The following is a 21,611-nucleotide window of genomic DNA, read 5'->3' as shown; positions in this document are numbered from 1 at the left end:
AAGGTCCACAGACCCAGAGAGCCTAAGAAACAAAGAGGGGAACACAAGGATCTCCCTGGGAAGGAGTAATAGAACAGCTTTCGAGGATGGACTGAGGGCGAGTGGGGTTGGAAACAGGAGAGATCAAGTCGGAATGTGGGAGAAAATACTGGGAATTGGGAGGAGCATTGGGGGGGGTGAGGTGAAAACCTAGTTCAATGGAAATTTCATGGAATTTACAAGAGTAACCCTAGCAAAGACTCCTATTAATGGGGGTTATAGAGTCTGACTCGTTCATCTTTTATAGCCAGACAAGGCCTCAAGTGGAGGGATTGAGGTAGCAACCCAGCCACAAAACCTTCAATGTACAGCTTGTCCTGCCTGCAGAGTATTCTGGGACCGGAGCCTAGCAGAATCATCATTAAAGAGACCAGAGAGACTAAAACCAGTAATTGACTGGAGCAGTTAAACATTAGGCAGAGATCAGGGAGTCCTGAGGAGGAGGGGAAGGAAGGATAGGAGTAACCAGAGAGGACAAGGACACCACAAGAATACAACCCATAGAATCAACTGACTGGGACTCATGGGGGCTTACAGAGATCAGTGATCCTGTAAGGGTCTGACCTAGATCCTCTACAATGTTATGGCAGAGTAGCTTGGTGTTTTTGTAGGATTCCTAACAGTGGATGTGGGGGATGTCTCTGACCCTTTTCCTCCTACTGGGTCACCTTGTTCAGCTGTGATATGATGGTATGTGCATGGTCTTATTGTAGCATATTAAGCCATGTTTGATTGATGGCCCTGGGAGGTCTGCTATTTTCTGAAGAAAAACAGAAGGGGGATGATGGAACTGGGGGAGAAGGGAGGTGGGGGGAGCCTGGGGAAGGGGAGGGAGGGATATACTATATGAGAGAAGAGTGAAAAATATAAAGAAATATGTAAGAATAGAACAAGTAACTCACAGGGACACACTTATCTCAGTTAAGGATTAATGGCACATTTCAACTTATACATTTGGTTTGATATAAGGAAAAAATCAAGGGAATTGCATACTTTGAGGATTCACAATGAGTCACACCAAGCTGAAACTTACAGCAAAGGTACATAATGAATTATTTATCAATTGAAAAACTTTGCCTCAATCCAAACTTTTAGGAAATTATTTCTAGACATTGAGTATATTTTCTTAAAAAAAAGCTTCATTGATGGCTGCTGAGAGATTGTTTTGTATGTCTCACTGTTACTCTTCTTATCACAATATAATGACATAATAGATATAAGAAAGGAAACAGAGAAACAAAACAACTCAGCATAAAATTTAAGGCATTTCCATATTTTCTTAGACATAAGTGCAGTTGTTTTAAAAACCTGGAAAGAAATATCATATTCTATACTTACTGAATCCACAAGGTTTTCTGTTTTATCTATCAGTAATTCCAATCTTTCTCCACGTTGAGCAACCAAATCTGGAAATATTTTTACAAATAGAAATAATGTTTTATATTAGAAATAAAGGGACCCACTCACCAAAGCCAAGGGCCCTAAAACTGAGTTCAAAGTTCCATGAAGTAACTATTTGACTTCAGAAGAAAAGCAGCTGACCCCAATTCAAGACAACTGATAGTTGCATAGAGACAACAGACTCTAACCTTTTCAAAAACATCTTATTTAAGGAAAACAGCTAACTTCCCTATTCAGCAATAATGAATGCTTTCCCATTTCACTATCATTACAAAACTCCCATCTTGGAGAATATGAACTGTGCTCTCTGGAACTATGGTCATTGAGTGACTGGGTCCTTTGCCCTGATCATGGTGAGGCTAGTACTCAGGATTGTACCCCTTTAGCATTAAAAAAAAAAAGCCCACTCTAGATGTTTGAGGTCATCTAACTTCTCATCTTTTTTATTTCTTCCTATAAACTTAATTATTACATATCCTTACAATAAATATGCAATTTTGAGGTTAGCAAAATAATTCAAAATGGTAAGGGTGTTTATTGTCAAGCCTGACAATGAGAGTACAATCTCTAGAACCCACATATACATAGGAGAGAATAGGTTCAAATGAGTTGTCCTCTGACATTCACACACACACACACACACACACACACACACACACACACAGTGGCATATTCCAGTTACCATACACAAATAATTAAAAAATAAAAATCTGAATGTAACAATGTGAGATTAAGCCAACATTTTCAAAACTTTGAATAAAAATCAATGCCTGGATAGATTAAAAGATGAATTCTATATAAAATATTTCAAGAAAAATACACACTACTTATCATAAACTTCTGGGTTTTTTTTTGAACAGGGTTTCTCTGTGTAGCTTTGGAACCTGTCCTGAACTCACTATGTAGACCAGGCTGTCCTAGAACTCAAAGAGATGCCTGCCTCTGCATCCCGAGTGCTGGGATTAAAGATATTTGCCACCACTGCCCACCTTTCACAAACTTCTTGAAAAAGTGAAAAGAAAGAAGTATTTCTCAATGTATTAAATGTGTTCATTATCATCTTGGTATTAAAGTCAAACAAAGGCATCACAAGAGGATCTGGGGATGTGGCTCACTTAGCAGAATTCTTTGCTAACATGCATAAATCCTGGATTTAATCATTAGCACTACATAAACTGGAAGACATCTATAATCCCAATATACTGTGGGACAATGGTCTTTTATCCTGTCACTTGTATTATTTTTAATAAAACGCTGATTGGCCAGTAGCCAGGCAGGAAGTATGGGCGGAGCGACCAGGCAGGAAGTATAGGCAGGACAACCAGAACAGGAGAATTCTGGGAAGAGGAAAAGTCAGTCTGCAGCCATCACCCAGACACAGAGAAAGCAAGATGAGAATGTCTCATTGATAACAGGTACCAAGTCACGTGGCTAACACAGACAAGAATTATGGGCTAATATAAGTTATAAGAGTTAATAAGAAGGCCAACCAGTTTATAATTAATGTAGACCTCTGTGTATTTTGGGGGGATTGAACAGATGCGGGACCTGGCAGGACAGAAATCTCTGCCAACACTAATACCTTGGAGGTCAAATTAGGGTTAGTTTTAATTGACAATTTGATACAACTTAGAATACTTGGGAACACAGTATGGATGAAATAGCCTAGATCAGGCCACGTGGTGGTAGCACATGCCTTTGATCCCAGCACTTGGGAGGCAGATGCATCTCTCTCTGAGTTCGAGGCCATCCTGGTCAATATAGCTAGTTCCAGAAAAGTCAAGCCTACACAGAGAAAACCCTTCTCAAGAAAAAAACAAACAAAAAAGAAAACAAAACAAAAAACAAATTAAAAAAAGAAATATCTAGATCAGATTGGCCTGTAGGCTTATCTGTAGGAATTTGCCTTGTTTACCTTAATTGATGCAAGACCCAGCCAAAATGTAGGTAGCACTAAACCCTAGTTTTTGGCCCAGAGACATTTAAGAGTACAGTAAGATAGATGAGCACTAAGCATGCATGCATTTATTTTTCTGTATTCTTAAATGTAGATGTTATGTAACTGGCTACTTCAAGCTACTGACTTTGTGACTTCCCTGCTATGATGGCCTTGCAAACTAAAACCTTTTCTTCTCTAAGTTGCTTTTCTCATGATATTTTATTAAAATTATAGAAAGAATACTAGAATACAGGAAAACCAGAACTTCAAGGTCATCATCAGCTAAATAATAAGTTTAAGCACAGTCTTACATGAGACTGTCTCACAAAAAGAAAAGTACATCATAAATTGAGAAAACAAATAGGCTAACAACCACAAATACACACACACACACACACACACACACACAGAGAGAGAGAGAGAGAGAGAGAGAGAGAGAGAGAGAGAGAGAGAGAGAGAGAGAGAGAGAGAGAGAGAGAGAGAGAGGCTGGTGGTCCTGGTTCTATAAGAAGAGCAAGCTACAGAGAGCAAGCCACAAGCAGCAGCCTTCCATGGCCTCTGTATCAGTTCCAACTTTCAAGGTTGCAGTCATGCTTGAAGTCATGTCCTAACTTCCTTCACTGATGGGCTATGATGTAGAAGTGTAAGCCAAATAAACTTTTTCCTCCCCAAGTTTCTTTTGTCATGGTGTTTTATCGCAGCATTAGTAACCATAATCAAAATACTGCCTGATACACAGCCCAGGGAAGCTAGCTAATTGCAGATCTTCAACGTTCCCTCCTTTCTTTTAAATCCCATCCGCTAGTCTTACCCCCAGCTCTATAACAGACAACCTGTTGCAGCCTGCCCTCCCTTTAAGTCACCATTTCCAGAGGATTATACAGATGGTCTCCAACATTCTTCCACACTCATACCTTTGTCTCAGACCCCAACTCTAGCAGGCATTCCCTGGGAAGCTACCAGTAAAGCCATTTAGAGAACCAAGTAAGCCAGTGAAGAAGGTAGGTGAGCTTCAGATCTTTACTCCCCCTCCTTTCCTCCAAAATCAATACCCAAGTCTCATCCCCAGATTCACAGCAAACTACCTTCTGTGGCTTCTCCTGATCCTTTGCCTCCATTCCTAGGGTATTAAACAGATTATGGTAGAACACCTTCTTCTCCTCCTTCCTGTGGAGCCACCCAGCCTCTCTTCTAGCTAATTCCCATTTCTAAGTATCAGTTCCCAGAACCTAGACATGCACTGAACCAGGAAGTCCCTTGGCCATACTTAGCAGGATCCCAGAAGCATTCCCTATCAAGCAATACACAATCACCACACCCACCTAAGAAGCAGAGAGGGCAACAGAAACCAAAAAACAAAACATCCACCCAACAAAGGCAAGACCAGGTATCAGCACCTAGATCAGTGGCTCTCAACCCTCACAAGGGTTGCATATCAGATATCTTGCATATCAAATACTTACATTACAATTCATAACAGGAGCAAAATTACATTTATGAAGGAGCAATGAAAATAATTTTATGGTTGGGGTCCCTATAACATGAGGAACTATATTAAAGGGTCACAGCATTAGGAAGGTTAAGAACCACTAATCTAGATGGTGAAAACAAGGAAATGCTGTTTCTGCCTTCCTACAATAATCTGTCTCCAATCTAGTAAACCAGTGTTATTTGTGTTCATATGAATGAAACTATGCCACTTAAACGTACCTATGTTTCTGACCATGATTCCTTTTAGTTCATCCACTTGTGCTTGAGTCTCCATCACTCTGTCTTGCCCTTTATTTTCGGAGTGATGCTTCTACAAGATATTAAGTTTTACAATATTAAGACATTATTAAAAAAAGAAAGTGTAACAACCAACCTATACTGAGGAATGCTATAGAATCATGGTTCTATTATATAAAAGACACATATACCTGACAAAACAGTTTACATTTAGAAAATTATTGGCAGTATAAAAACTACTCTTATATGGAATGCACTTTAGTATAAAACATCTTATTTTAAGTAAAAATCTGTGAATGTATTACAATATATGAAATATATGAGACTCTTAGGGCAGAGGTGAGGGGATATGTAATCTGTGCTTATACAGGAAGAAAGGAACAAATTAAAAATGACTATAGTTGGGATAAGGAGAGGCAGGATAGGATAAAAGTACTCTTGATTTTTCTTACTTCTTGAATATAACAGAATAGGGGCACACTCAGTTCTTTTAATATCTGCCCATCTATCTGCTGGGATTACAATATGTCTCTTATTTTCATTGGCTTCTCTCAAGATCTAGAATCTAAAGGACTGATGATAGTATATATTTTGAAATTATCACTCAAGACGAACAACTATAAAGTACTTAATGCACAATATTACAGATATTTCACTATGGAAAGTAATTCAGATAATATATTACTTAATCCATTACAAAACTCTATGATGTAGATATTTTCATTATTTCTATTTGCTATAGGGAAGAAATTAGTAATTCAAAGGATCACACACACAAATCTGGAGCTAATAATAATAATAATTTTGCTGATACTTAAAGTATTTTTTAAAATAGAAAAAGTGAAAACTGATTAAAATGTATAGTTTCCATATGTCTTTGAACCCAGATACTTTTACAGATAAAAAGAAAGCATTTTGAAAGGTGCTCGTCATCATTCATATCATGAAAATGCAGATTAAAAACCCTATGAGATACCAGTGCATATCCACTAGAATAGCTAAAATAAATGATAAGACAATAAATGTTTACAAGGATGTAAAACACTGGAATTGCCAATGAGAATTTAAAAATGGTACATTCACTTTGGAAAAATAAGGTGATAGATTTTTAAATTAAATATTACCATATGACCCAGAAATTCCATTCCTAGGTATTTATTTACCAGAGAAATAAAAACATATGTCCACACAAAGACATGTAGAGATTCACAGCAGCTTTACTTGTAACAGTTAAAAAAAAAAAAACAGCAACCCAAACATCGAGCAACAGATAAATGAGTAAAACAGTATGTATACAGTATTGGTCAACAAAAAACAAAAATATGCTGCTGCTGACTTACTCAACATGGATGAGGGCTAGAAGTATTATAATGAGCAAAAAAACCAGACACATCAGAATACTTACTTTATGAGTGCATTTATACAAAATTCTAGAAAAAGCTAATCTATAGAAATGAAAAATAGATCAATAATTTGCTGGGACAGAGTATTGGGTAGATGGCTTACTAAGAAGGGGCATGGGGAAAAGTTTAGGGTTAATGGAAAGTTTTTTTGTATCTTGACTAGGGTGGCATTTCAGATTTGCACACACACATCATCATCATCATCAATTCAGTTGAGAATGAGGGAGTTAGGCAGATGAACAGATTTTCACATGTCTAATTTGAACTATTCAAATATCAAACATATCGTGGATAAGGAAAGGGTTTATGGACGGGATAAAATGCCAGTACACAGGTTTAGTGAATCTAAACATTAAATGAGTAATCAAACCAGTCTATCTTTAACATTCTTTCAAATCCTGAGATATGCTGACTATTAGTAATAGAGAATGTCACCAATCAGCTTTCTACACTAAAATGACCCCTTTACATTTTTATTAGGGAAACTTTATTATGTTGGCTTATAGTAACACAATCAGAAAAGTGTTCTATAGGCCAGGGCCCCTATATCCATGGTGTTTAAAGGTAATAAAGAAGAAAATATACATCGAAACACTATGTCCTGAGAAAAATCTTACCAGCTGTGCAGCCAAAACACTCGAGAACTCACTATTCATAGCATATGGAAGTGCAGTCTGTGCTCTGGAACCATAAGTAGTCTGGAACCTCTTCTTTACTTCATTAAGAAAACTGAAGGCTCGAGAACGCTCAAAATCCTGTAAAGTGACCCACATTGTACTCATATTTACAAAGCAAACAAAGATATGTAGCAGATTAGCAATAACAACAATACTGTTTACTGATTCATGACTCCATTAGGAATAACTAGAACTGACCTTGTTTCATAGATAAGGAACAAAAGCTCCCAAAGACAACTAACTTGCCATTTGTCATACAGCTAATAAATTAAAAAGCTGAAAACAAAATCCAAACTAAAAACAACAGTATGTGGGGAAAAAAATCAACAAATTCCACAAAGAAAGCCAAGAAAAAACAATCAAACAGGTGAAGGAAACAGATCAAGACTTGAAAAAACTGAAATAGAGACAGTAGAAAACACAAATATAGGGAATTCTGTAAAAGGAAAATCTGGGTAAAAGATCAGGAATTACAGATGCAAGCATAACCAACAGAATGTAAGAGAAAGAATCTTGATGTGGTATGTCTTTTTGTATATGTGTTGCTCTTATTGGTTAATGAATAAAGCTGCTTTGGCCTATGGCAGGGCAGAATATAACCAGGCTGAAAGAGAGAGAGGGGCGGGAGGGACGGAGGGAGGGAGGGACGGAGGGAGGGAGGGAGGGAGGGATGGACGGAGGGACGGAGGGAGGGAGGGAGAGAGAAGGCAGAGTCAAGGAGACACCATGTAGCTGCCAAAGGAGAAAGACACTGGAAAACCTTCACAGCCTTGTTGTGATACACAGAATAATAGAAATGGGTTAATTTAAGATGTAAGCTAGAAATACACCTGAGCCATCAGTCAAACAGTGTTGTAATTAATATAGTTTCTGTGTGGCTATTCGGGTCTGGGCAGCCGGGAAATGAAAGAAAAGTCTCCATTTTTTTTTAGAGGGGCTTCTAGACCCACAAAAAAAGGGAGCCAAGTGCAGCTTCTTGGTAGCCGCATTTTTCAGATAGGCTGTTTGCTGGCAGCAAGCAGAGGCATGGCTACTTTAAGAGAAGGCTTCCTGACAGCATTAGCAGCAAAACTGCATAGCTTTAAGGGAAAGCTTCCTGGTTTATAGCCAGGATATACGAATGGTTCTGGCTCTTTCAGGAGGTCCTGCACTTAAATGGGGTTTATGAACAAAGTGCTACTAATGGTGGTAAAAAATGACATCTTGAAATTTGCAGGCAAATGGATAGAACTAAAAAAAAAATCCTAAATGAGGTAACCCAGACACAGAAAGACAAATACAGTATGTACTCACTCATAAGCGGATATTAGACATACTATCACAGCAAATGATAACCAGCCTACAGCCCAAAACCCCCAGAGAAGACACGAAGGGAACCCTAAGACAGACAGACATGGATTCCCCCCCCCCAAGAAGGGGAAGTAGATAAAATCTCCTTAGTAAATTGGCAGTTGGGTGGGGAGGTTGGTAGAGGAGTGGGGAGGGGAGAAGGGAATCAGGGAAGAGAACATGAGGATTTGGGAAGGTCAAATTGGTTGAAGGACATAGAGGGAGCACAAGGAAAGAGATACCTTGAAAGAGGGAGCCAATATGGGATTAGTGAGGAACCAGGCACTAGGGAAAGTCCCAGGAACTCACAAGGATGATTCTAGCTAAGATTCTAACCAATAGTGGAGAGGGTTACCTTAACTCCTCTTCCCCTGTAAGTAGATTGATGACTACCTTAATTATCATCATAGAACCTTCATCCAGTAACTGAAGGAGATGCAGAGATCCATATTGGAGAACTGGACTGAACTCCTGGAATCCAGTCATAGAGGGAGGAGTGATATTATGAGCAAAGGAGCCAAGATCATGATGGGGAAACCAACAAAAAAACAGTTGACCTGAGCAAGTGGGAGCTCACTGACTCTGTAATGACAGCTGGGGAATCTGCATAGGACCAAACTAGGTCATGTGAATGTGGGTGACAGTTGTGTGGCTTGGGCAGTTTTGGGGGTCACTAGCAGTGGAACCAGTATTTATCCCTAGTGCATCAACTGGCTCTTTGGTGTTCATTCCCTATTGCTCAGCCTAGATAAAGGGGGGAGGGCCTTGGTCTCAAGTGATGTGACAGACTTTGTTGATTTCCCATGGGAGGCCTCACTCTCTCTGAGGAGTGGATGGGGGTGGGGTGAAGAAAGTTGGGGGTAGCAAGAGGACAGGAGGGAGGGAGAGGGAACTAGGATTGGTATGTAAAATAAAATTGTTTTAAAAACAAAAAAAGAAAGTTAAAAAAAGAAATGATATATAGATTAATAACTCAATGACCTGGAATTAATTTTCAATTCCTCCAGTTCTTTCACACAATCACAAGGTCCAGCATAAGAAGATGCTCAATAAATCAATAAAAAATAATATAGTTTGGAAGCTGGAGAGATGGCTCAGTGGTTAAGAGTGCTTGTTGCTCTTTGAGGTTCCCAGCTTTACAACTGCCTACAACTCCAGTTCCAAGGAATCTGACTAGCTCTTCTGACCTCTGTAGACATTGCCATACATAGATATACATAAACAAAATAAAACACAAAAACAAAATAAAAGATTTTTAAAAAGAGTACATTATAAAGATAATGCTATTGATAGGGCTTTTGAATTAATACTTTTTTTTTTTTTCCAAGACAGGGTTTCTCTGCGGCTTTGGCTTTGGTGCCTGTCCTGGAACTAGCTCTTGTAGACCAGGCTGGTCTCGAAGAATTAATACTTTTTAATAACAGTGATATATCTGAAAAGGTCAAGTGATGTACCCTGTCAACGCCCAGCCAGTCAAAAAGTTGTGTATATGTGTGTGCATGCACATGCAACAAATCACAGCTTAAGAATTTTAATGCTCAATTTGGACCATTTGAGATTTTATAACAGCTCTTATCTATCTTAAGTATTTCATATAAGTCCTTTTAGATACAGATAGACCTTATTGTGAAACCAGAGGTAATATCATTGTGATGATGAACGTAATTTGATGTCATTCCAACTTAGCTTCAACCAAGGATTCTTTATTAGTTTATGTGTGGGGGTGTTTTTGCCTATGCACCATGTGTGTGGATTGCCTCATAGACCACAAGAGGGTGATAGATCTCCTGAGGCCAGAGTTGTGGAAGCTTGTGAGTTGCAATGTGGGTGTGAGGGATCAAACCTGGGTCTTCTGGAAGACTAGACAGTACTCTTAACCACTGAGTCATCACTCCAGCCCCCAAGGATTCTTGAACTGGGATCAATGGTCAGAATTCTACAGGCACTTGTAGTAGGATACACAGAAATATTACAGAGTTATTTTCATCATTCTTTAGGTTAAATTTCAATTTTGAATACGAGTTAACAAAACAAAGGGGGTATTAAACAGTATCTATAGCTTTAGTCATCTCCAGAAATTATTTATTAATATGCTATCATAGTAACAGGTATTTTGAAATAGTCTACATGCATCAACATTTCAAAAGTATTATTATTAAGCTGATGACCAGCTGTTATCAATGATGTTATAAAGAAGTATATTCATTAGTGTATCCTTTAAAATATATTGAGTATTATATTAAGTAAAACTGATTTTGTTTAGACTTCTGTGTATTCTACTTCATATATTTAACAACATTCTCAGTGTAAGCAGGAGTCTGTGACAAGAAAGTTTAAAAACACTGATTTATAGAAATCATGTTAATTCCATGACTCTGTCAGAGACCAGCTTAAAAATAAGCACATGGCCAGTATGACACAAAAAGAAGTTAACATCAAAAGAAAAAAAGAGGGGCATAGTTTCCTCATTCCTATAATAAGAGATCAAAGAACACAGTTCCTTTTCTTTATACATAAATAGCCACACAGCTACATGCCACCATAAAGGGAACTTGCAAGAAATTGACAATGAGTAAAGAAAATGAGAGACTGTTTCTTGATGACATTAAGTGACTGAACATTCAGGGCTTGTAGCATACTCAGAAAACAACCTAATCAATGGAAACTACACATTTACATAGTTGATCATAACATATGTACTATGATACTGTTTTTCTAAAGTACAAATACATAAAAACTTCATTAATATTGACTGAAGGAATTAATTTAATATTCAATTTTAATAACAAAAATAATCTTTAGGAAGAGAGAGGACAAGAAACCCTATGAAAAGAAGGGAAGAAAGAATTATATGTAGGTGCCAGAGGGGTCAAGGATACTAGGTGAACATGGCCCACAGATATTAACTAAGTTGGGCTTATTGAGGCTAATAGAGACTGAAGCAGCAATCACAGAGTCTGCATGGGTTCACACTAGGTCCTCTGCATATACATTATGGTTGTTAGCTTGGTGTTTTTGTGGGACTCCTAACAGTGGGAATGGGGTTGACACTGACTCTTTCATCTGTTCTTGGGACCTGTCCCACTGGATTGCCTTTACCAGCCTTGATATGAGGGGTTGTACCTAGTCTTATTATATCTTATTATGCATGTTCAGTGGATAGCTCTTTTCTAAAGAGAAATGGAGCAGGAGTAGATCTGAGAAAGAGAGGAGATGGGGGGCAGGGAGGAGTGGGAGTCTGGAAGGAGTTGAGGGTCTGGGAGTAGTAGATGGAAGGGAGACTACAGTCAGGGCATATTGAAAACAAAAAAAAATAGAAATACAAAAATGATTTAAGACAAAACCAAACAACAATCATAATCACAAATACCAATTTCAACATACTGTATAGTAATAAATGTTTAGAGATATTAAGCAGAAAGTATCAAAACTGAGCTGAATAATACATATTTAAGATTCAAACTTTGTCATAAGGTGCTCTTTATAACAAATACAACATGTAGAAAACATTTCTAGGTACAAATTTTTTATCACCTTTACCCATTATAGGTAAAGATAATTAATAATTGACTGTATTAGTATACACAGTTAAATAGCAATACATCTTCAAGTTACTTACATCATCAGTGATACAAAGATACACAATCCTGTCTTGGCAGATATAATGAAACAAGTAACTGTAGAATAAAAGATATAAGATGTATTGTGGTTTTAAGCATCATCTATTTCACTTCTAAGTTCTATCTATATATAAGCCAGTTCAGCATGTCCAATTTCACTATACTGATACAAATACAACATATTCTCATCCTCCCCTTCCCAACACATTTCTATCTCTAGTTAAACTAACAAAAATGAATAAAATATGAAAATAAGTTCTCTTTCCTAAATATAATAACATATGCATTAACCATTAAAATGTTAGCTACAAAAGCATAATTGGATTCTTAAGGCCTAAAGAAGAGATGGTATCTTAGAAGGGACACACAATTAAAATTCATCTCCAGTGGGCCACAGGGTTTTTATTTTTGTTTAGCTTTTTCCTGGTATGACAAATACAAACACCTTTGCTACCAAATTCCCAACAATAACATTTGAGCATCTACTTTAATCAAGTTAATCTGCAGGATAATAAGGATACAGAATGTAAAAACATCAGTCCCTGCTTTTTTAGGGATTGTAAGGTAAAGACTAACAAAGCAGCATGGCAAACAAGATGATAACGAAGTTGAGGGTAGTACAGAGTAATGAGGTAATGGAGATTTACCAATGGGTAAAAGTGATATGTGATCTGAATTCTAAAGAATAAGTAATAGATAGGAATGCAAAGAATTAGCAAAGAATAGACAAAAGTACAGAATTAGGCAGCGTAAGGATGTGAAGATAAAAAGAGCACATAATAGATACAGATATAGGAGAGTAAGATCAGTTCACATGACAAAAGTATAGAATATGCAGGGGAAAGTGTAATTGCCTGGACAGATGACAGTACAAAAATAGGTACATAATAGATTATACAAGAGTTTATAAACTACATTGCATACTGCTTTGAGAACAATGAAAATATTCAAAACATTTTGCCTGTTGAAAGTAGTGTTATTACATTTGATGATACTAAAAATCAGTTATGTAACCCACCACCTGAGCTCCAGTCCTACATATGCTACTGTCTATCACACTTAACCTTTTTAAAACCTGCTTTTGTCTTCCTGAACAGATTTTTACAAACATAAGTATGGTGACCATACACCAATAAAAGGAGAGAATTATCACAAATGTTATGAAGAAACTAAGAAATTAATACTAAATAGTAAGTTATTTAAGTGTAGGTAGAAAACAAAAATGAGGACTAAAGTAGTAGAAGACAAGGTCACTGAAGAAAAAATGGAAATAGAGAAGAAATGGGCTGACAAACTTGTAGAAGAAGGGTAACTATTTGGTGAAGAAGTGAAATATGATTCTGAAGTTTTAGGCTTAGCTAGCTGAATATCTAGTGAAAGTATTCAATTTAGTAAAAGTTACCTTATTGAGATGACTAACATTATATGACTGAAGCCAGGCCATAAGTTTAAAAAAAAAACTCACTGATTAAAATTCATCTAACAAACATGGGAAAAGCGGTGAAGATTTGGGTAGAAATCACAGCATGTATAAAATATTTTCTTCTTCTAAAACTTACATTGTAGTTAAATTTCTTAGGCTGCCTTATAGCTAGATGTGGGTATGTTTCTAAATTCTGGCTCTAATAATATTAGTGGAAGATATAATCCCTTCCTCCAAATAAAAGAATTCCGTATTTTTTTCAACAGTGATGGCTCTAAACAACTCATCTCAGGACTATTTTCATATATGTCAATTCTGTATCATGGTGTCTTCTCACAGTAGCTTTAATTAACCTGTAAAGGGGCTTAATTCTAGAAAGTAATAAGGATTTCCTGACATTAAAACCTAAGGGAAAAAAACCTAAGGAAATAAGGATTAAATAATAAAATATTTTAAGCATCAATAAGGAAAGTTAATGCCCCATGAAGCCATGCATGACTTTCTCCTACCCATCTCTTTAGTTTTATCATCATCATCATCATGCTGAGTACTAGTCACAGAGAATGACTTACAATTTCATAAATACTCTGTATAACTCTGTTCCTTCTAACTTAAATGCTACTATTTTGCAGTCTCTACTATACTTATCTACAGATCTCATTATTATGCTATAATCTTTATGAAGGTAAATACTAAATTTCTTGTTATATTACTTTCAACAGGTAAAGTACCTACCAATAGCTAAGTACTGTGTTAATATTTACTAAAAGAATGAAAATGAATACTTTTTATGCTATCTGTATCATTTCACATATCTTAGAACTTGATAGAAAAGCCATTTGTATATATAACATTGCCATATCTTTTTTTAATATATGATTTCAATGATAGGATAAAATAACCATAAGTTAGCCGGGCGGTGGTGGCGCACGCCTTTAATCCCAGCACTCGGGAGGCAGAGGCAGGCGGATCTCTGTGAGTTCGAGACCAGCCTGGTCTACAAGAGCTAGTTCCAGGACAGGCTCTAAAGTTGCAGAGAAACCCTGTCTCGAAAAACAAAAAAACAAAAAAAAAAACCCATAAATTAATAAATAACAAAACCAGACTGGTTTTTTTGTTTGTTTGTTTTTTTACTGTTCTGAGGTAGGGTTTCATTCTGTGGTTTAGACTAGTCTTGAACTCACAGTGGGATCAAGTAGTAGGATTAGAGGCATGAGTTACCACCATGCCTAGCTTAGTACCACAAATTTTCTAAGCTAGTCAAATTATTGCTTTGTCAAATAATGTACCTAAAAACTTATTTTCTACTGCTTTTACTACAATAAAATTCCTTCCTTCCCTCTACCACATGCAGATCAGAACTCACTTGCCATGTGAGTAAGTTAGTTTATTATTTTCAGAAGGTATCTTAGCCAGAATCTGCTCTGTCACCTCCAGGAAGTTTCCTCCACACCAAGCATGTTTGGCAAGGATAGTGGTTCCCCTGGCAACAACAGCAAAAAGAATGGCCATGACTTCAATCTATTAAAAGTAAAAAAAGGACACAGATTTAGAATATTACTTAGGTGTTGGCAGAAGGTTTCTGTCCCACCCAGTCCCACAGCCATTCAGTCCCAAAGAAATACACAAAGGTCTACATTAACTATAAACTGTTTGGCCTATTAGCTCAGGCTTTCTTATTAACTAACTCTTACATCTTACATTAACCCATAATTCTTGTCCGTGTCAGTCACATGGCTTGGTACATTTATCAGTGAGGCATTCTCATTTTGATTCCTTTATGTCTCGGTGATGATATCAGACTGAGCCTTTCTTCTTCCCATAATTCTCCTGTACTGGTTGCCACAACTATACTTCCTGCCTGGCTACAGGCCAATCAGCATTTTATTAAACCAATACAAGTGACAAATCTTTACAGGGTACAAGATCATTATGTCACAGCACGAAGGCATAAGCTTTCAAAAGTAAACTTATCATTTATCTACATCCATCTACAGATAGTATTGAACAAGCCACTATAGTATAAAAAATCAATGAAACTTAATAGGAACTGGGACACAGCTCAGTGGTATAAAATATGCTTAGTATGCCTGTAACCCTGGGCTTGATCCTCAGCAATAAGAAAAAAGAGAGAACCTTAAGGTTTTCTATAAGCTTATGACTTATACTGCTTATAGTTATGTATCAGTGCTGTATTTATAAATTATATAGCAGAAACTTGATACTGTTTTAAAAAGTAATGGTCATAGACAGCAAAGTGACATGATGTCAATGATGTCATCACAGTTTAATGAAATAATCTCATCCTGAAAATTTATCTTAGGGAAATAGTTTAGCAGAAAAGAGACTCTAGATTTACAATGATAACAACAACCCATATTTATTGAGTATTTACCTTGGAACAGATATCAGCTCATTTAATTTGCATAACTCAATGGGATTATATACACTTATGATGCTATTATAGATAAGGAAACTGAGGCATTGACACCATAACTATTTTTCTCAAGATTACAAGGCTACAGTGATAGGATGACTTAAACCCAGACACTGTGATTCTAGAACCCACATGGCTATATAGAGTCAATAATATATACATTATATAATTTATGACTATATGATAATTACCTCTAAGAGAAAAGCATTACTCATAAAAGAAACCAAATGAAATTAACATAAACCTTCCAAAAAAGAAGAATGATTTTATAATTTATGGTAGGACCTTCATAAACAAGCTATCACCAAAACAATACGGCATGAGTTGAAAATAACTTTCCTGACATTTGGATATGAATATGCTCATTTTTCTTCCTACATTAGGCCAGATTTCTCTGTTTCATGGTTTAAGCTATAAAAATTAAAAAATTAACCCTTCAAAGTAATATAATTTAACACGACTATTTTCACCAAGTATATCAGTGGTTCTCAAACTATGAGACTATAAATCATGTAGGGTAGCAGAATGAATCACTTGACATAATATGAAAATCTGATTTTTAAGTCAGAGGTTAGATTCTGAAGAAAACTGTAGTTAAATAATCTGGCTTAGATGGGCCTAGAAGAAAATAATTAACATAGCCATACTTCAAAAGAAGAAAACTATGAACTACTTGGGGTCAGGGAATCTGCTGAGCACTGATTAGAATCTCAGCACTGAAGAACAGTACACAGAGCAAAAGGTATTCATTCATCTATCTTTTAAGCTGAACTTCTAGTAGGATCTCATGTTCATTCCTAATGCCTAAATAAATTTGTTCCCTAGAGTTATGTCTTTAGCAGTCTTCTTTCCAGACTCCTCTGAACAAATATGCAGGAAGTTACACTTTCCAAACCATCTCATACTTTTATCTCCCTTGATCTAAAAGCCTCCCTTGACCATGTATCATCACTCTGCATTCTATTTCTCAGACTTTTGGCTATATATTCTTTGCTTCTTTACATTCTTTTAACTCCTCAACTTACTATGCTCTGGCTTTTGCCCTTAAAAATCCAAAATATGATTCCTAAAATCACAAACAGCCTCCTTCTATGCTATAAAATAATGATCATTTTTATATATTCACCTTAATTCATTTCTCAAGAACTACCAACATGCTAACTGATTCTCATTCTTGAAACTTTCCTACGTATTTGACTTCTCTGGCTTTCTTCTTGGTGACTTTTTCAACCCCTAACTCACCACTAAATGGTGAATTCCTTAAGGGACTTATTCTATACCCTTTTATCAAAGATGTGTAGTGATGAGAGCGGCAGGCTGCATTCCCGCCCAGCTCCTGGCCGCCTGGCTAGCTTTACACCCGAAATAACAACACACAAACTGTATTCATTTAAACACTGCCTGGCCCATTAGCTCTAGCCTCTTACTGGCTAACTCACATCTTGCTTTGACCCATATTTAGTAATGTGTGTAGCCAAGGCAGTTTCTTTATTAGCCAATGAGAGTCCTCCATCAAAGATGAGTTCATGTGAATTTGACATTTAAAATATAATTCATAAAAGATACAAAAGAATAGGGTCAATGATAAACCCAAGACATAACCAACAATTAAAGGAAATATAAAAGAGTAGAGACCAAAAAAAAAAAAAAAACCTCAAGAGAACCAAGTGGGTAAATGTGTCCCAGAGGTCAAAAAGGAAAGAAAAAATGAAAAGGAACAAGTTTTAGTGGTTGGATGTATTGTCTCGTACAAAGAATGAGGACTAGAAAACACTGACTTCAATTTCAAAAGGAAGGAAGCTATTGCATAGGGTCAAAGAGACAAATAGTTGAACAAATGAAAGCACAAAGATACAGAGATAAGAATTCATATGATATCCAGACAGAGAGATGAAAGTAACAGTTTTGGTCACTCTGCAACTTCAAAAAAAACCCAAGATTTTCAACAACATAAAAAAGACTAATTATGAACCAAGGGCATGAGGTAACTGTTTAAAATGCTTAATAATATTAAATTGTATTAGGAAATGGGGTAATTTGCTCTCTTTAAGTCCTATTATTGTTCCATGTTATGTTATTTATACTTTACAGAGAACACTGAATTGAGTTCTAGGTATCTTGACTGTATAGAAGGGAGAGACTACATGTGAGAAATTTGGAGATTATGTTATAAAGGGGATGACTTAAAGAACTAAAGATAATTTAAAAAGAAAAGGGAATATAAAACATCTTTTAAGTTTATATAAAGTGTATATGTATTGGAATAAAGAGCACACTTATGAGAGTAAAATTGGGAATAATGAATATAAGCTACAGAGTAGTGCAATAAATAGTATAAAATAGAAATTTGTTCCCACAATAAAAGTAGTTCCAAATTAAAATTTAAACTGTTAAACATTGCATATATAGCAACAAAAACCTTATTTTCTTTCCAGATGTCACTAATAGGAATTTTTTTAATGATGTCATATATTACTAAAAAACTTCACGTAAAGTCAAATCTTGCCCAAACACATTATAACTCTTTTGCAATTGAATGTGTTAACATACTGATAAGTGTTGAGATAACAGAAACATAGCAGAAAGAACACTCACTGTTTTTGAAATAAGGAAACCTAGCTCGACTAATTATAAGCACTATGTGACTATCTAACAAAACAAGAAATGCTGTATAAAGTAACATTCGGAAAGAAAAAGCATCAAATAAGCCAGATAGAGAGGCAAAATAATAGAAATACCAGATTTTCCTCAGTGCTGCTTCTCCCAATTCTCTTAGACATTTATCACTTAGGCCAATAGACATTATCCCAATTCTACTTAGATCTTGCTAAAAATTCTAAATTAGTTTTCTGTGGCAGTCATAAAAATTATCAAAAACCAGGTGGAAAAAAATAAAAAAAATAAAAAATAAATAAATAAATAAAAACAGGTGGATTACCACTGACAAAAATTAATCACCTCAAAGCTTAAAAGGCCAGAGGGTAAAAATCAAGACATTGGTAGGACCGTGCTCCCTACAAAATCTGTAGGGAAGAATCTTTAGTTTCTTCTAGTTTCTGGCAATTTGCTAGCATTCTTCTTTGGCTTGCAGTTGCAGCACTTTAATCTTTGCCAATCTAGACACATAGTGCTCTCTTGTCTTCAGATAACATTGTTTCTGTGTTTCTTCTATCCTTTTGAGACCAACCATATTAGTCAAGCGTCTACTATACTCCAATATGGCATCTTTATTTACAAAAATCCGATATGCAGTAAGGTACCATGCACAGGTGTCAAAAGTCAGGACTTCAACATAGCTTTATGGAAGACACAATTAACAGTACTCTGTGCTCTCAAATCAATCCTATTCTCCATTTTCCATATAATTTACATTCTTCCAAATTGCCTCTTCTACTTCTAAAACCAACTACCTCATCTTTTCCCTCAGTGATTTTAGAGACCTGTCCTTATAGCTATGAGGCAATCTACTATAGTTTGGACTTAGAAAAGTATGTTGTAGCTGGATGTGGTTGTGCATACCTCTGATCGTAGCACTTGGGAAGTAGAGGCAGGACTATCAAGTATCAGCAATATAGTGAGTTCAAGGCCAGCCTGGATGTAACTGTCAAAGCAGTAGATAACGGAGTTATGAAACCGAGGTAAAAAGGACTCCTATACTATAAAGGGAATCATAATACAAAGGGAGACAGACATAAATAAATACAATAAGACATAGAGAATGAATAACCTAAGAATAACCACAATTGTTTAAACTGTTCAAAACAAGATTATGTAATTATGTGATTCTAATCTTCAGTGAAGACAAAGAATGACTAGTTACAAATCTATGTATCAGCATTTTCCTCATATACTGTTAACATTTCTCCTTAAAAGAGAGGTCAAAGTGTTTGTTTTACCTTATCTACCCAATTCTCAGCACAATCCCTAGCATAGAATATTTATTGAACAGTTAAGTGAACACTGGGTGTACTTAAAATATTCCAACTAATAGATAACTTTATATTCTATAGAAACAGTCAAGAAGAGTACTTTTTTACTACCAAACTCTCTCCGTAATTTAGGTAAGACAGTTTATTGATAGTAATCCAGTCCCAACTCTTCAGTATGAGACAGCAAAAAAGTCAATGGCAGATAAACCACAAGTTGTTGCATATTACAATTTGTAGGATAACCTTGCAACAGATAGCAAAGAAAGAACACTGTCAAGCTAGACAACTAAAAAGAAGGGGTGTTTATGAAAAGTCAAGTTACAGATAAAGATTACTCCTGTTGCTATCACAACTATTGTTTCTTGAAAATGATTTGAAGTCCAACTCAATCACTCTCACTTTCTCAGGATAGAATTTTATTCTGTCAAACCAACTACCTTTAAAGTTTTACATTTATCAACACACACCAACATATTGATCTACTATTCCTACTTATCCCTGTTCCCCAAACATGTAAGTTCCTATAGTAGTTACCTCCTATGTCTTGTTTACTACCATGCATCCCATGCACTTAAAGGAGTATTTAATATGTATTCACCCTTTAATAAATATATGTTAAGTACACTGCTTCAAGCCATAGCTATTCAAAGGAAAATAATTTTCAAAAGAGAATGGTGATACATGTCATAGTGTGATTAATAAAATCCCAAGAAAAAGACTTGATAATTCATTGGTTATGAGAGTCAGAGTCATAGTAACCAACGAGTCAAGTACATGATCAATTTGGTAAATATTGGCCATCAATAAAAATAACAGTAATACGCTCAAACAATAGTTTTGAGTGGGGAATCTACTGCCTACTGGAAATGAGAAAGTGCAATGTCAATACCGCTAAAAGTGTGCGGGGGGGGGGGGGGTAGGCGGAGGCTAGGAACTCACAAGGAAGCATGAATAGGAGAAAAACACGAAGCAGAAAGTGATGTCGGTGAACATGGGTGAAGGAGTTTTTTGGCTATAGAAAAGTCTGCAGTACGCGAATTGAGAGAGACTTAATATTTTCCACCCTGTAATTACAACTTAAATGACGCGTTCTGACACTAACGTGAGACCTCTTCAGCAGTGTAAAACATACTTTGCCCAAACTGGACCTGCTCAACAATTAGAACTAAAGACAACAGAAAAATCCAAGTCACACTTGCCCTGCCTTTTGCTCCACCCTAGCACCTTCTAGTTTACACCACCCCTACGCTCTCTCTCCGGTGTCGCCTCACCTCCCGCAAAAATGTCCCACTCCATTTACCTGTCCGCGTACCCTCTAGTGGGAACTCGGCCTCCTGTCCAAGGGGAGCAGGTCCTCCCAGTGTCGCCCACTGCCGGAAACGAAAGAAAGACAGGACCTGACGCCCCAAGCTTCCGTGTAAAGGGCCCCGCCTACGCGTGGCCTCCTGGGAACCTGATCTCTCCTCCAATGGGAGCAAGCTAGAGGGCGGGATCTGAGACGTTTCCTACCCTCCGCATTTCCCAGGACTTATACTGCACTCTGGGAGTGGTAGTTCCGACTACGATGTCGTCACGTCTGCCTTAGGTAGGCTCAACAGCTGGTAAACGTCTAACGCTCTACTATATAATCCCAGAAAATGAGAGGATGCAAGACAACACAAGTAATCTGCCAGTATAATCAGCAGG

At 36.7% G+C, this 21,611-nt stretch overlaps 1 protein-coding gene across 5 annotated transcripts in view; it reads right to left on the bottom strand.

Moving 5' to 3' along the window:
* The window catches only part of Vamp7 (vesicle associated membrane protein 7), a 39,791-nt gene extending 18,440 nt beyond the window's left edge, over positions 1-21,351 (bottom strand). The window contains exons 1-6 of one of the 5 annotated variants that reach the window (XM_038316561.1): positions 21,226-21,351; positions 14,926-15,080; positions 12,136-12,193; positions 7,128-7,265; positions 5,090-5,180; positions 1,378-1,445 (exon numbers count right to left, since the gene is read on the bottom strand). In XM_038316561.1, the coding sequence (XP_038172489.1) occupies positions 1,378-1,445; positions 5,090-5,180; positions 7,128-7,265; positions 12,136-12,193; positions 14,926-15,071 (501 nt within the window). In that variant the 5' untranslated portion in view covers positions 15,072-15,080; positions 21,226-21,351. The remainder of the gene's footprint in view (positions 1-1,377; positions 1,446-5,089; positions 5,181-7,127; positions 7,266-12,135; positions 12,194-14,925; positions 15,081-21,225) is intronic. The other 4 variants (XM_038316563.1, XM_038316564.1, XM_038316562.1 and 1 more) reach the window with 4 other exon arrangements.
* Between the last annotated feature and the right edge of the window lie 260 nt (positions 21,352-21,611).

The sequence above is a fragment of the Arvicola amphibius genome, chromosome X (assembly GCF_903992535.2).
Source record: "Arvicola amphibius chromosome X, mArvAmp1.2, whole genome shotgun sequence".
Taxonomy (NCBI): Eukaryota; Metazoa; Chordata; class Mammalia; order Rodentia; family Cricetidae; genus Arvicola; species Arvicola amphibius.
Note: the sequence above shows the minus strand (reverse complement) of the source record. Positions and strands in the feature narration are given on the sequence as shown.